The sequence below is a fragment of the Mustela nivalis genome (genome assembly GCF_964662115.1).
Source record: "Mustela nivalis genome assembly, chromosome: 17".
Lineage (NCBI taxonomy): Eukaryota > Metazoa > Chordata > Mammalia > Carnivora > Mustelidae > Mustela > Mustela nivalis.
Window position 1 is genome coordinate 21,601,641 of NC_139036.1, and position 15,313 is coordinate 21,616,953.

A 15,313-nucleotide genomic window follows, 5' to 3' on the forward strand; every position below is an offset into this window, starting at 1 on the left:
CTACCCCCACTATATCTGGATCAATCAGAATTTGACCAAATTTAAGGGGCAGACAGTAGTTGGAACAGAAAAGAGGGAAAAGAAAGGAAGGGAAGGTGTTTGGAGTCCTTGCAGAGGCGCCATGGACCCTGGGACAGTTTCACTGGGGATCATCGCACAGGGAACAACTGTAACTCTCGTCCGTGCAGACTGGAATGTAAACTTTGGACAAGTGTTTGCTGGATGATCATAAAGTCAAATATCTACTTCTCCTCTGTCCTGGTTAGTCTCCTCCTGATATTTATGGCAAAGAAGTGAAAGCACACGACAGCTTTCCTTACCCTCGCCCCAAACCGGAAACAACATAAATGTACACTGACTCGGAAGAGAAAAAAACACATTGTGGACCAGCTCTCAGCAACAAAAGGGAGCCACGGATCCAGGAAACAATCTCACTGAACCCCCGGGGCTGAGTGGAAGAAACCAGGTGCACTGGGACCGTTCCATTTACATCAAGTTCAGAGTCAGGTCAGAAAAGCAATGACCCCGGGGATAGCACTGACTGGGAGGGACATGGAGGAATCTTCCGGGCGCTGGAAGCCTTCTGGAACTTGGTATGGATGGTTTACAGATGTAAAAAGCTCCCGATGCAGGGCTCGATCCCAAGACCCCGGGATCACAACCGGAGCCGAAGGCAGACACTTAACTGACTGACCCAGGTGCTCCCTGCCCAGGCATTTCAAGGGGGAAGCATAGACATGGTGTGTGGAGAAAAACATCGCCAGCAGGCCTCCTGCCGCCACAGGGAAGTGCCTCCTCCAGCTTGGGCTTTCTCCTTAGGCTCTTCTTAGTGAAGTCTCAATGGCTCAAATGGGCTCTCCTGGCAGGGTTCCACAGGAGGCAAATGAAAGGCCACCAGACTTCCTTGGAGTGACTCTGGGACATCCTGGTGGTGACCTCCACCTGGACCCTGGGCCTGACCTTTCTCCACAGGGGGGGCTGAGTCACTCCTCCCCAGAGCAGGAATCAAAACTGAACACTGATTTAGAAGGAATGGGGAACAGGGGGGAAGGCTTATCTTGGAAGCAGAAGGGGAAGGGGACAGGGACCCGTTCGTGAGGCAGGGCCGCGATGGTGGCAGGGCAGGATTGCAAGTTTCCCCCTGGCTTGGCCCCCTTCCCACTTCTGCCCCCGGGTTAACGCTCAGGGACAGATCCCAGGTCTCGGGCTGATAAAACGGAATCGAAACTTCTCAGAACTCAGGAAACTCCTCCTACTGGAATCCATCGCTTTCCAGCAAGAGGAGGGGAGAATACACCACAACAGGGATTCTCCTGGGAGCTCTGAATCCAATCCCCCAGCACCAGGGTAGGGTGGGAACCGAGAGCATAGCCATACTCAAATTTTGGTGAGCCGGGAATGTTTCCCAGGGCCTGGGATTGGGTAGTTTGGAGGTGAGTCTGTATATCTGCATTTCCAATAGGCACCTGATGCAGATCTGAGTTTTGCGGGACCCACATTACAAACCTGGGGGGGCACGTAAAAGGAAAAGAATACCAGGGCACCTGGGTGGCTCAGTCAGTTAAGCGTCTGCCTTTGGCTCTGGTCTTGATCCCAGAGTTCCAGGATCGAGCCCCGTGTCTGGCTCCCCAGTGTCTGGGTGGAAAGCCTGCTTCTCCCTCTGCTCTGCTCATTGCTCTCTCTCTCTCTCGCAAATAAATAAATTAAAAAATCTTAAAAAAAAAAAGAAAAAGAATACTTACTTAACTAAAACAGATGACCAAATAAACACACTGTAGGGCCCCGTCCACAAGCCTGCATGAGCGAGGGGCCCTGTGGTCAGAGCCTCTTATGCTAATAATGGTGGGTCCACCACTGAGCCTAGAGGATGTCAGGGGATGGTGGAACTCCGTTGAAGAAGCACAGACGGGCACTTCCTTTACAAGCATTTACTGAGCTCCCGTGGCACGCCCAGCAGCGCGCTTGGCTCTGGGGGCCATAGACCAAGAGGACATCGTGCCTTCCCTCCAGTGGCTCGCAAGTCATCAGGGTTGTTGGGGATGCAAGTTATGAAGTGCACTAACGGGCTACAAAGGAAGTGAGTTCAGCGTTCAGTGGGGGCCCAGCAGCTGAGCAAGTCTGGGCAGGTTATTGGAACTCCGTGAGCCTCGGTTTCCTCGTCTGTAAGATGGAGCTCATCACGGGCCTTATTTCAGTAGTTTGTTGTAAAGGCTAAGGGAGCTAGAGCTGGGAAGGCACTGAGGTCCACACCTGGCACAGAGCAGCCACGCCCCAGATTAGATCTGTTTGTTTGCAATTCCTACCTGCGGGTGGGGAGGCCATGTGGCTCCTGGGCTGAGTCTTGAAGGAGTGGTGATGTCCCTTCCCTGGATGGCGGGGATAAGGAGTGAAAAAAAGCCTGCCGCAACCCTGGCCTGCCACAACCTTGGAGTCAAGCACATTCAAAGTCACTCAGTGGGGAACCCATGTGAGCAGCCATGTAGCCCCAGATGTACAAAAGCTAGTGTCCTATCCGTTAATTAGCCAGACACACCGTTGTCTCTGCCTTTAGACCTTGGGTGACTAGCCTGGGACTAGTCTTCACAATTTCCTCTAAATGAACTTATATGCATTTATTTTAAAAGCAAACTTCGAGGCACCTGGGTGGCTCAGTGGGTTAAGCCTCTGCTTTCAGCTCAAGTTGTGATCCAAGGGTCCAGGGATTGAATCCTGCGGCGGCCTCTCTGCTCAGCCAGGAGCCTGCTTCCTCCTCTCTCTCTGCCTGCTTCTCTGCCTACTTGTGATCTCTCTCTCCCTCTGTCAAATAATTTAAAAAATTAAAAAAAAAAAAAAAGCAAACTTCAGGGGCGCCTGGGTGGCTCAGACAGTTAAGCGTCTTCCTTCAGCTCAGGTCATCATCCTGGGGTCCTGGGATTGAGCCCCACATTGGGCTCCCTGCTCAACGGGGAGTCTGCTTCCCCCTCTCTCTCTGCCCCTCTGCCCCTCCCCCCCGCTATGCTTTCTCTCTCCCAAATAAATAAAATATTTAAAAAAAATTAATTTAAAAAATAAATAAAAGCAAATTTCATGTCATCACCATAAATGAAAACCACCACCATCTCTATAAATAAAAACTCTTGGTGGGCAAAATGGGTGAAGGTGGTCATGCAAATTTGGGGGTGGGAGGACAGACACGTTTAAACCACTGCTGTTAACAAATACCCCAAACATCATAAGTTCTATAAAATTAACTTTTTTTCATTAATTCCTGGCACTATAATACTTTCCTACTTTTTTTGGCTATACACTCTTTGCTTCTTTGTGTGAAGATTTGACACATTTTCCATAAAAGAAGCAGAAAGGTCATTCTCTCTTTCCAATAACCTGCTTCTTGAACTCAACTGTGTATGCACCCTGGGGACCAGGCAACATGGGACACACTCCTTTGGGATGCACTTCTGGTCCTGAATCTTTGTGTCTGGACCTAGGTGAGTTGGTACAATGTGGGGGGAAGAGTGTTCCAGAAGCCATTCCTAAACTGGGACGGCTGGGAATAACTGAATTATCCATGGAAATGGCTGTGAACCACATGAATATATCCCACTAAACCTAGAAGAAACATATGCCCAGCTCAACAACTCTCTTAGTCTGATCCCCAAAGCACATACGGCCTCAATACTACCTAACTCAAGAAGCCATATGACAGAGAGGACGTCTGGGAGAAGGAGACAGTAGTGTTCATCAGTTCATTCATGGGGCACTTGGCTGGCCCAGTCGGTTGGGCCGAAGGTGTCTGCCTTCAGCCGAGGTCATGATCTCAGGGGTCCTGGGATCGAACCCCCTGTCAGGTTCTCTGCTCAGTGGGAAGCCTGCTTCTCCCTTTGCCTTTCCCTCTGCCCCTTTCCTCCTCCCCCTCCCCTTGCTTGTATTCTTTTACTCTCTCAAATAAATAAAATCCTAAGAAATACCAAAACCAGTTCATTTAATACATCTTAGCTCTTCCAGATATTATGAACACCTGTGGAAACTCATTGCCTTATGCAGTGAAGCATCCTGAAGTTCAAGCTTCTTGGTGACCCCTGGGTTCTGTTCCTAAACCTGCGGGGAAGACAGATGATAGCCAGGCTGGTAGCCTTGCCACAGGGAGATGAAACCAGCTTTGGCTGTAGCTCCTGGCCCCAGCCCAGCCCTTTCCCTTTCCGGCTCCCTCTGCCTCCTTCCTTCCCTGCTCTGCTTTTAGGAGCTAAGCCCCTCTTCACAGACCAGGAACACTCCCCAGGAAAGGAAGCAGTGTCTACGGGCACCAGCATGCTGTCTGCCTGGCAGGGGGCCGAGGAGTTTAGCTGGCAGGCCTGGCCCTGCTGAATCATCGAGGAATCTACGAATCGAAGAAGTGCCTCACTCCACCCATGTCACAAGCAGCCAAACCTGGATAGAAACCAGGTCAGCCTGGCTCGTTGGTCTGGGTGCCGCCCCCAGCCGCCCCCGCAACCCCTCCCTCCATTTTGGGGCCGGGTGAGGAGATGGCCTGAGCAGCCAGCCCCCAGCTGCTGACCGGCTGAGCCTTGATGTCCCTCCCCCTCGGGGCTGCTTCATCTAGTGGGTGACCTACGGCTGCAGGACATGACACAGAAACTTAGTAGCTACAGACAATGACAACATTTATCTGGCCCATAAAGCTGAACTCCAGCAGGGCTGGGTGGGGAGAGCTCAGCTCTGCCCGTGGGAGTGAAGTTGTGTCTGTCAATAACCTAGCCCCAGAGCGCCATTTCCACCACATTCTACAGGTCTAGGCAACCACCCTCGAGTCCCACCCAGGTTCAGGGAGTGGGGAGATGGCAAGCAGCAGAATTCTGGAAAAGCTTGGGGGCCAGAAATGTTTAGAAGCTATAATAATGGCCACAGTCCATAAACGAGGGCTGGGCCCCTCCTGGGCCCTGGGGTGCAGGGAGGACTAGAGAGGCACAGAGGAGGGAGCACTCAGATGATTTTTAAGGAAACACTTGTATAGTGTTGATTATGTGCTAAGCATTATGCTGGGTACCTCACATTTAATCCTCCATCTGCTTTATGAAGTAGGCGCAATTAGTGAGGTCTGTTCTATGTGGGAAGAAATGAAGGCACAGAGAGGTGAAGCAACTTGCCCAAGGTCACACAGCTAGAAAGTATCACAGTTGGGATTCAGCCTGGGCAGTGCAGCAATGAAGCCTGGGCCACTAACCGCTGTTCCACCCTGCCTCACTTTTCAGATGCCTTTTCCTAGGATGGGCTTTCCTTCATGGGACCCAGCGTCTGTTGTGGGGACACGGGCCCATGTGGCTCTGCATTTTATGCCCCCAAGGGTGAGGGAGCTCTAGAACCTATCTACTGGTTTCATTTTTTAAGATTTATTTGAGAGAGAGAGAGAGCAAGCAAGTGTGGGAGTGGGGAGAGGGAGAGAATCTCAAACAGACTCCCCGCTGAGCATGGAGCCCAACACGGGGCTAAACCCAGGACCCCGAGATCATGACCCAAGCCAAAATTGAGTTGTCCCACCCAACCAACTGAGCCACTCGGGTGCCTCTCCTGGTTTCATTTTTGATCAGGATTTTTGCACCCGGGCAGTAAGAAGCCCAGAGCATGAGCTGCCACTGCTTTGGGTTCTGTCGGCACCCTCTCGCCCTGGGCTTATTCCAGAGGGGCGGCAGGGAATGGGGGTGTGGAGACTGCTCTGCTGAACAGGAAGGAACAATGGATCCATTCTCTTTTGTGTCTGGGGACACAGAACATAATGTGGAATGAAGTGGTATTTCCCACACAGTGGAACATCATTTATAGGGGGACCCCAGGTGTCGAAGCAAGAGCCAGATACTTTTGAGAATCAGTCAGACTTGCCTTCAAATCCGAGCTTCCTCCTTTGCTGGTTGGGTGACCCTGAGCAGGAGTGTGTCTCCTCATTGGCCCTCAGTTACTCCTGTGGATGGGGGTAATTCGTAAACTTTGCCTGCTATGGAAGGAGAGGACACGTGCCACATGACAGGAACCCAGTGATGTTCTCCGGCTTTGCCTCAGCCTCCTGACGTGTGTCCAGACCTGCACCCCGCACCGCAAATCTCTGACCCCAAATCTTCACCTTTCTTGTTCCTAGACACTCTATTTCTAATAATATGGCCTCACATGATTTTTTTTTTTTGGCAGCCCCGTCACTCAAGGGTTCTCACCAACTAAAATCCTACAGTTCTTTCCAGGTGTAACAGCTGCCTCTCAGCCTCTCCCAGCAACCATCGTATTGCACCGAGGTGCAGACAGTGATGGTGGTTCCAGAAATAGGGCAAACTCCAGGCTCCTTCCTCCATGACTCGGGCCTCTCTTCTACAGTCATGGAAGGCTCGTCCAATCCACCCAACAAAGGAGGGATGGGGTAAGATTCAGAAGCCAGGCCCCCTACACTGACCAACCTCCTCCCTGTGCCCAGGGGGTGTTGGCCCAGCCACATACTCAAGGGGGAAGGATAGCAGACATTCAGTTCTTACTTGGTGAGAAGGGGAACAAGTTTATGTGCGTATACTCCTCCAACGCGGCTCTGCCTCCCAGCCTTGAAATTTAGTGAAATGACTGACAATCTTTTTATTTTTTATTTAAAGGTGGGATGGGGGTGGGAAAAGGAAACCTGAGAGTGCCCTGGGCCAGCCCCATACACAAACATCGAAGCCATCTGACCTGCTGCTGGTGTCCACTTGGACTGGAGAGGAGTCCTGGCTGGGGTGGATGTGGGAGGCTCCCCTGCCGAGGGACAGGCCTGGTGTTCTGGGAAGTAGGGGTGCAGAACCGACAGATGAGGGGCAGCCACTGCACTGAGCATTCACTGGAAGCCAAGAACCTCAATGGCTTCATTTACTGGGTCTTCCCAGTAAGTACGACAGGTGGCAAGATCCTATGTTCTTTTTTTTTTTTTTTTTTAAAGATTTTATTTATTTATTTGAAAGACGGAGATCACAAGTAGGCAGAGAGAGAGGCAGGCAGAGAGAGAGAGAGAGGGAAGCAGGCTTCCTGCGGAGCAGGGAGCCCGATGCGGGGCTTGATCCCAGGACCCTGAGATCATGACCCGAGCCAAAGGCAGCAGCCCAAACCACTGAGCCACCCAGGCGCCCCAAGATCCTATGTTCTCTACCCTCAAGGGTACCGATGTTTCAGGAGGTGCGGATACTCGTGCTGGGTCCCACAGCCAACAGTGGGGTGGGGGGAGTGGAGTCCTGCGCAGCGTCCCCAGATGTCCAGTCTCCCTTTCCCAGAGCGCTAGAAGCCCGAGTTCTAGCTGGGCACGGGGCCCCAATGCAAGACTGCACCTGCCACCTAAATGCCCTTTGTCCCACAAATTACCCTTCAGTATCTGTCTCTGGCCTCATCCGTAAGCCTGTGATGCTACTAATTACCTTCCACATAGAGCAGGAGGAAGATTAAAGGAGTTAGTCATGTGCGGTGGTCAGAACAGGGCCTGGTGTCTAACACCTGCTGAGGGACAGCTGTGGACAGGCACCATGGACTTTTGGACCAGAGGGACAATAGAGGCTTTGTGTGTGGTCACGGGACTACCCTCACCAATCCCCTCCCATTCCAGGCAGCTCTGGGGAGAAACAGAGAGGGCCTGGCTTTTCCTTCCCAGAATTAATCCACACAGGAGACCTTGTTCCCACTGAAAGCTTCCATTCTAAGGGCCGGAGCACAAAGGATCTTTCAGGATTACTCCTCTTCTGATGGCCTGTGATAATAATGGCCCCCCAAAACTCACGCTCCTTGGTGTCCATGTGGCTCCCAATGTGACTCTGCTCTTCCTTCCATCAAGAGATGGAGTCACGGGGTGCCTGGGTGGCTCCGTCAGTGGGGCGTCTGCCTTCAACCTAGGTCATGGTCCCAGAGTCCTGGGATCGAGTCCCACATCGGACACCCTGCTCAGCAGGGAGTCTGCTTCTCCCTCTGCCCCTACCCCTTGCTGTGCTCTCGCTCTCTCTCTCAAAATAAGTAAGTAAAATCTTAAAAAAAAAAAAAAAAAAAAAGCGATGGAGTCTCCCTTCCTGCTCCTTGCTGTAGCTAGAAGAAGGAAGAAATGACATTGGGCAATTTTTAGGGTTGGGCCTTAAGGTACCCTACAGTTAAACAGCTAAAATGATAATGTCAGGCTCCCACCAACGACCCTGGGGTCTTGGGCAGGGGGGCTGTCGTTTATGGTGAGTCAGAGCACGTCCCCAGAGCCCACTATGTGTAGCAGCAGGGAGAAGGCTGAGCGTGTGGCCTCCCCCCACGCTGGGTCTCGTGGTGCTCGCCGGTCCTCTGCCCCTCCTGCCTCCTGCCAGCAGCCAGAGCTGGGCCAGAGTGTGCAAATGTGTGTCTGCAAACTGGTTTCATCTCTCCTACGCACAGAATTAAAAAAAAAAAAAAAAAAAAAGCAAGCCAACTTTTGGAAATTGGGGAAGTTTACATAAAAAGCCTGACTTCTAGCTCCTCTTAAAGATAAACACATGAGGGGCGCCTGGGTGGCTCAGTGGGTTAAGCCTCTGCCTTCAGCTCAGGTCATGATCTCAGGGTTCTGGGATCGAGCCCCACATCGGGCTCTCTGCTCAGTGGAGAGCCTGCTTCCTCCTCTCTCTCTGCCTGCCTCTCTGCCTGCTTGTGATCTCTGTCTGTCAAATAAATAAATAAAACCTTAAAAAAAAAAAAAAAGATAAACACATGAGAAAAATGACAAGCAGAAAGGAAGGTCTGGCAACACCGGGCTCTCTCGTTCCCAGGAGGCAACAAGTCCGCAGAGCTGGGAAGCCACCGTCGCAGAAAGCACACTCTCTGATTCCCCACAGCCCTCACCACCCTCCCAAGAGCAAGCATGAACAAGCATGAATTCCAGGTGGGCCTCAGCCCCAGGCCACATTCTCCTCCTCAGGCAAGCTGCTCTCCTCTGTCATAGGCTGCGTGCCGTGCCCTCTTTTCTCCTATAAACCCCTTGGTACTTGGCCCTTAGAGCACATTTTAGCTACTCTCCTCAACCACTGCTTTCAACTGGCCCCTTGGGGCTTCTGGCACAGGACGGGATTCCCTTTTGGGGTCACACACGCTTTCTGAGGGTCTCGCTGAAGACACAAAGCTCCTGTCCAAATTTTGAGAGAGGCACTCGGAAAGACTGGATTATACTTGCATTCTTTTCCGGGTGGCAGTAGGGAGTGGGAAAGAGAGCTCATTCTTCCAATTACAAAGTCTCCTCCAAGGATACAACTTAAAACTCAATTCCCAAGGACCCGGAGGCACTGCCACCTTCTGTCATTCTGGCAGCTGGCGGTACCCTTCTGCCCTCCTCCATACACGAGCCTCTAGTGCCAGCCAGTGCTGCCCCTAACCCTCACTATGTCCCAGGGAAGGCCTCACTCTCCTGTGCCCAAACCCAGAACCCTTCGAGGCCTGCTTGACTGGAATAGCATCCAAAAATCCACTTTCAGGGTACAAAGGTAAATAATGTTAAATACTGAACAAGGTGCCAAAGAGCCACTGTGTGCAAATGCTCCCTCCCCCTTTTTCAGTCAACCAGGGCTCTTAAAGGGACTCCCACCAGAGCCTCACTGCCCTGGCTAACCTCTACCCTCACCCCTCCGAGGCCCTGGGGAAACAGATTTCCATTGCTTTTATTTTGCACTTCCTCAAAAAATAAAAACAGCCTATCTAGAAAGAAAAAGAAACCTAGCAGCTGGATGTCTTCTCAAAAATCACTAGGGAAAGCATGCTGGGTAGAGCAGTTATAAAAAGCACCCTTCCCAAGTCTCCGTAACTGGGGACCCTCCCTCAGTTTTACCACTAAGTCCTCAAGAATGAGGTCACGTTTTTAATGTTCCTAGTCTGCGCCCTTACATTCATTTCCTCAGCAAGGTGTGTTGCTGGGCAACGTCCCTCTGCCTATGCGAAGCTCACCCCGGACGCTCCTGAGCTTGACCCTCCCCTGATCTTCAGCCACAGACTCACCTTTTTGGTGACGGACTCTACCAGCAGGAAAGCAGACATTTGGGGAGTTAAGCGAGACGCTCACCTCTCCCCCACATCCAATCAAAGCTCAGGTCACCAACCCTTTGCTTCTAGTTCGGCCCCGCTCCAGTCCCTCCTAGGTATCTAAGACATAAATGTAATTAGGACCCTCTCCTGCTCAAGAATCTTCCATGGCTCCCCAGGGCTGTTGTGTTTAAGCCTTAACTCCTTGGCTTAGCACCTACAGGATCCTCTCCGGCCCCAACCTAACCACCCCCTCCCCCACCAGTTCCATTGTACAACAGCTTGAATATTCATGATTTCCCCAAGCACACCATGTGTTCCCAGACTTCTGAGCCTTTGCATAAGCTGTTCCTCCAGGGGACAATGCCTTGCTCTTGTTTCTTTGCACCAGGCGTATTACTCACCGTCCAAGTCAGCTCCAAGGCCACCTCCTCCACGAAGCCTGCCAGGCAGACGGCGGGACCCCTTTGTTGGGCCACTCAGGGGCTCATAGCTGAAGGCAAGGGCACCACCACCTTTTTACATGTTCCAGTGCTTAGTGCCACCTTCAGAGCACAGATGCTCAGTAAATGTCCAACTGGTCAGTTCCTCGACTTTTGCTGAGGAAGTTCTGGAGTCAAAGCCTTGGGCTGCGTCCTGGACTAAACACCTTCTTGGGTATTTTAACCTCGCATGCCCCAGTTTCCTTGGTGGAAACACCACAATTCCTGCCTCATGGTGTGCTTGTGACGGATACACTGAGGTGGGGGACGGTGGATAGAAAGCCCTCCCTGGCTGAGGAGGGCCTTGCGAGTGTCAGCCCCCCTTCTCCTCCATCTGTACCGCCTACTTCAACCTTCAAAGCCTCTCTACGGACTGGCAAGGAGAAACTCCGAGAAGTAAGAATCAGATAAATGAGCACTCCACTCCCCACTCCGACAGCTTCCACGAGGCGAAGACCACCCTAGCAAAGGTCTGGGTCTGCTCATGAGCTGTTGGTGCTGGAGCTGGATGACCGTTCTCTTGTCCAGCTGATGCCATTCTGTCTCCACTCCTCCATCTGACTTTCAGGTCCACGGACGCCGTCTCTGGAAGGAGCTCCTAGAGGGGGTCCGATTCTCCAGCCCCATTCCTGTTCCCTCAGGCCATCCATCCGAGCAGCTCCCCAGGCACATCTGGAACTGACCCAAGGAGACACAAGCCCCAGACACCTTGGTACAATTTTATTCACCAACTCCAGACACCCAGGCTAGGCCTGGCACAAAGGATGTGTTCTTGCCAGTGGCAAAAAAACGGATACAGCGCGTTCATTAATACTAACCATTTTAATTTAAATTAATAGCATTTCTGGAAGACAAATGCAGTTGATAGAAAATATAAAAACTTTTACTGTACAAATTTTACATCACATTCAAAAAAGCAAGTGTGTGCCTGTGGCCACGGAAGACGCTGGTTTTACACACACACACACGAATGAAATCCGGGCTAACACTGTAGCATCACACGAGCTCCCGAAACGGCTTCACATTTATGTCTCCACCCGGCCCCCTCATCAACATGGAACAATAGCAATGCAGGCTTACAGGGCACATGGCTGCTCCCTGTGATGACAAGGAAAATGCCACGAGAGGACAGGATTCCAGCGCTCTGCACTGATCTGGTGACACAGAGAGGTCAACGTTGCTACACTGCCCACAACCAACGGGGAACTTGCTAGGATTGAAGACCTCGAGTTGGATGGAGAGCCAGCGGCTGTGGCTCTGGGGGTTAAAGGCAGCAGGGACACCAAAACCTAGGAGGGTTTTGGAGGGCGTGCCTGGGACTGGAGGTGTGCTGCGAAGGACCAAAGCTTGGGCCCCATTCTCAGACCCCAGTGGGGACCTCTACAGCCCCCAGAGCTCTCGCTGGGGAGGCTGTCCCAGCTTCTGCCATCCCCTTCACAGTCGGCTGTGAGCACTGAATTCACAGTATCTGGCCGTCCTTCATGTGTTTCCATGGCAGACGGGAGAGCACACAGAAGGGCAAGCATGTCTTCCCAACCTCGATTCACAGTCACTTTGAGAGGGAGTAGGGGACCAAGTTTCTCTTAAATGGCAGGCAGCAGAGGCTAAGCCAAGAGCTGGCCAGCTGTCCAGGGTCCTGAAGATGAAGGGGCTGTCCTCCACACCTTCAGCTCCCCTTCAGGGTTCTTGGCAGTGTTAGTTCCTTAAGGGCAGGGACTGTCATTACTCCCATCACAGCATCCCCTGCACTTGGGCAAGACACCTGTCGGTGTTCGATGAAAGCTTCTTTAACTGACCTGCAGGTGTGACACTCATCGGGGAGGCCAAGGGATAAGCCCCAAAGAAGACGGAAGACCCACCAGGAGCTGAATCCACTTGGCTTACAGCTCTCGTCTTGCCCATACCTGCAACTGGGAAGGGTTAAGGAGCTCAGGTCTGGGGTGCTGATGGGCAGTGGGATCCTGGATACCTCGCCCTGCTGCCCAGCTGCGCTCTCCAGGCGTGGGTCAGCCGAGGGGCGTCGGACCTGGAGTCAGGAAGGCAGCCCCACCACTTCTTGTCAGAGGCCTGCTTGGTATGACCTTCTGGCCAGACTCCAGGGAAGGCTCTGAAGATTGGGAGCTCTGCTAGGTGGGTCTAAATGAAAGGGATGGGAGGGCCACATGCCCCCCACCCCCATCTTGGCTCAGAGCATGGACACAGGGTCTGGGTCTGAATCCAACTAACATCGCCACCCTCATCACCCTTGGTCAGTTCTGGTTTGAGGCCTACCATGGCATAACACCCATTGAAGGCTTCTTTGTCATCTGGAACTGTTCTCTTTAGGTGACAGCTTCTAATGAAGATAGGCAGAATATGTTCATTTCACGGACTTTCCCCAGTCAAGCCCCTCCTTCTTGTGCAAAATACACAGGCAGATGTCCTGACTCGGTTCAAGGGAGGCCCTGAGGACTGGTGGACTGGGTGGGTCTGCATGAACAGTGTGGAGGGGCACAGGCCTCCCGTCTTAGCTAAGGGCTCAGAAAAAGGACAGTGGAAGAGTCAAGAGTGGCTCCGGGCCTCCAACAGGACTGGAGGAGGGGTGGGCAATTCTAGAACCTTGGCATGACTAATGGGGCTTCTGAAGAGCCAGGTCCCCCTGTGGCTGGGAGGGTAAGCTCAGGAACCCGCTGCCTGCCACTTCTCCCTCCTGCTCCCCTTTTGGTTCTCCTGGGTGCAAGCCCTCATGGTACACGCAGCTGTGGGGCTGGGCCTTAGCTCTGGGGTCAAATCTCAGCCAGGACTGGGATGTGTCTAAAAATCTGAAGCCCTGAGTACCATCTCCTTGCGGTCTTCCTAGAAGCTGTGTGAGAGAAAGTTGTCTACAGGTGCTGGAAATCCTGGCCAGCAACCCCTGGATCAATCCAGACATTATTTGGGTTTAATCTGTCTTGACTTTTCCAGCAGGGACAGGCTGGATAATTGGGGTCAAAAGGGAACCCAAGCCCTCTGGGAACTCCTGACCCTCAAAATCCTACTTGGCTCCTAGCCAGGGTTTCCTCTGTCAGAAAAAAAAGGGACAGTGTCCCTTTGTTAGGATTGGGGGAGAACCCTACAGAGGGGCATTCTGGGGTTTGGGGCCAAAGCTGAGTCCAGGTCAAACCTTGCGGTCCCCATCCGACCCCAAGAACAGCCACAAGGATGGTGCTTTTCTTCCTTTTCCTCACCGCCGCCATGGTCCTCCAGAGGGGAAGGCCACTCCCACCATCCCGGCCAGTGGTGCCAGTGTGCCTCTGCGGCCACCGTTTATTATTACCTATTGTGAAGCATCAAGTTCACACCCCAGAAACATCCATGTAAACTTTCGCTGCCTCTCGGGGCAAGTCTGGTTGGCGGTGATATATCACTTGAAGAAGAAACAGCAGGTGTGGCTCTAACGCTGGCCAGATGTTTCCCTGGATGGACAGGTCAGAGTCAAGGACTCACACTCCTGGTCTGCACCACTCAGGAGGGTAGACTGATGTTTCGAAGAGTGTTTTCATTTGTGGCATGGTGGTTGTTTGGACGCTTTAGAAACACATTTAAGAAGAAAAGAAATCGGCAGAAAAACCGCACGGCTGGCTACATCTTTGGATTACTGGACTCCAGGACACCCAAGCCAAACCTTTCAAACCGGGGTACAACTTTGCTGCTGTTAATGCTGCAAAGAGGAACAAAAACATGGGTTACGGCCCCACTGGCCTTGATCGGAAGTAGGATAATGTTAGCCAAGGAGCGGGCCTGTTTCACAAGCTCCACAGAGGAACTGCCCCCAGCGAGAAGCAAGGCTTAGCAGAGCTGCTCCTGGTCAGGCGCGGTCTCGGGGCTAAGACTTGGTCACATACCCTCCTGGGGGGCAGGAGCTTCTCAGTCTTGGAGTGCCTGGCACCTCGCCTGCTGTCAACTGCCATGGCCTCGACTGAGCTACTGTCTCACATGCGGCCCAGGAGAGCTCTGCTCCGAGAGCAACTGGGGGAAAAAAGAAACCGGACCCCAAGTACCAAGAGAGCGGCCTCACACCATCTTTTCAGAAATGGTCCCCAAACATTGGGGGGCAATGTAGAAATGCAGACTCCTAGAGCCCGCCTCCAGGGACCTGGACTCAGTTTGGGGGAACCCCAGGAACCTGCATCTGGGAAGCAGCCCAGTGCTGCGTGTAGCCTCTTAGCCACCCTCTGGATGAACGCTCACTTGGGGTCTGGTACTTTCTGTCTGTGGGGATCGGCAGCAGAAACTTTGCTCTCATCAGTGCAACTGTTTGGTGACAAGCCCCCTTTGTTTTTAGGACCACTTTCTGGAGGGCACTGCTGGGGACAAAGCCCTTCCCAGCCAGTGACTTTCACAGCAATGGGACCCAATGCCCCCAGATGGGACTGGCCTTGGGCAGCTCTGAAATCATCCCACTCCTTGCTGGACAAGACCTTGCAGGTTAACAGCCAAGCAAAAGCTCTCCCCTGCATTGTGGACCCAGTCAGGCCCTGGGGTCGGGGGCAGCGGTCAGGGGCAGTCGACCTCACAGAGGTGTTAGTGGGGAGACAGGACCGCCCAAACACACCGGCGCCACCCCACAGAGGCAGAGTTAGAGGATGAAGTCCCAGACAGGGGAGGCAGCTCTGCTGGGCGGGGTGCGGGGGCTGTTAGGGGGTCTTCGTGGATGGCAGTTATTCTGGGACACACGGGCCATGGAGAGGGGGAGGAGGCTGGTTTTAAAAAACAAAGCAAAAGAAGAAGTCTCGGGAGAGAGGCCTGGAGCGGCAGAGATCGCATCCCCTGGGTTAGTGCGCGCACGTCAGTTGGCGCTTGAGCGGAAGTCACGGTGCCGAGTGTCG

General features: G+C 52.7%; 1 protein-coding gene and 1 long non-coding RNA gene across 5 annotated transcripts in view; both read right to left on the reverse strand.

The window, feature by feature from the left end:
* Nucleotides 1–76: 76 nt before the first annotated feature.
* LOC309851680 lies at nucleotides 77–8,397 on the reverse strand. Its single transcript, XR_014304859.1, has 4 exons — nucleotides 7,748–8,397; nucleotides 6,679–6,765; nucleotides 5,854–5,932; nucleotides 77–2,424 (listed from the first exon to the last, which is right to left on the reverse strand). It is a non-coding gene; the product is annotated as an uncharacterized lncRNA (long non-coding RNA).
* A 2,872-nt stretch (nucleotides 8,398–11,269) lies between these two features.
* The window catches only part of KSR1 (kinase suppressor of ras 1), a 147,595-nt gene continuing 143,551 nt past the window's right edge, over nucleotides 11,270–15,313 (reverse strand). For all 4 annotated transcript variants that reach the window (XM_082707101.1, XM_082707102.1, XM_082707103.1 and 1 more), the window contains one exon: nucleotides 11,270–14,145. In XM_082707101.1, the coding sequence (XP_082563227.1) occupies nucleotides 14,067–14,145 (79 nt within the window). In that variant the 3' untranslated portion in view covers nucleotides 11,270–14,066. The remainder of the gene's footprint in view (nucleotides 14,146–15,313) is intronic.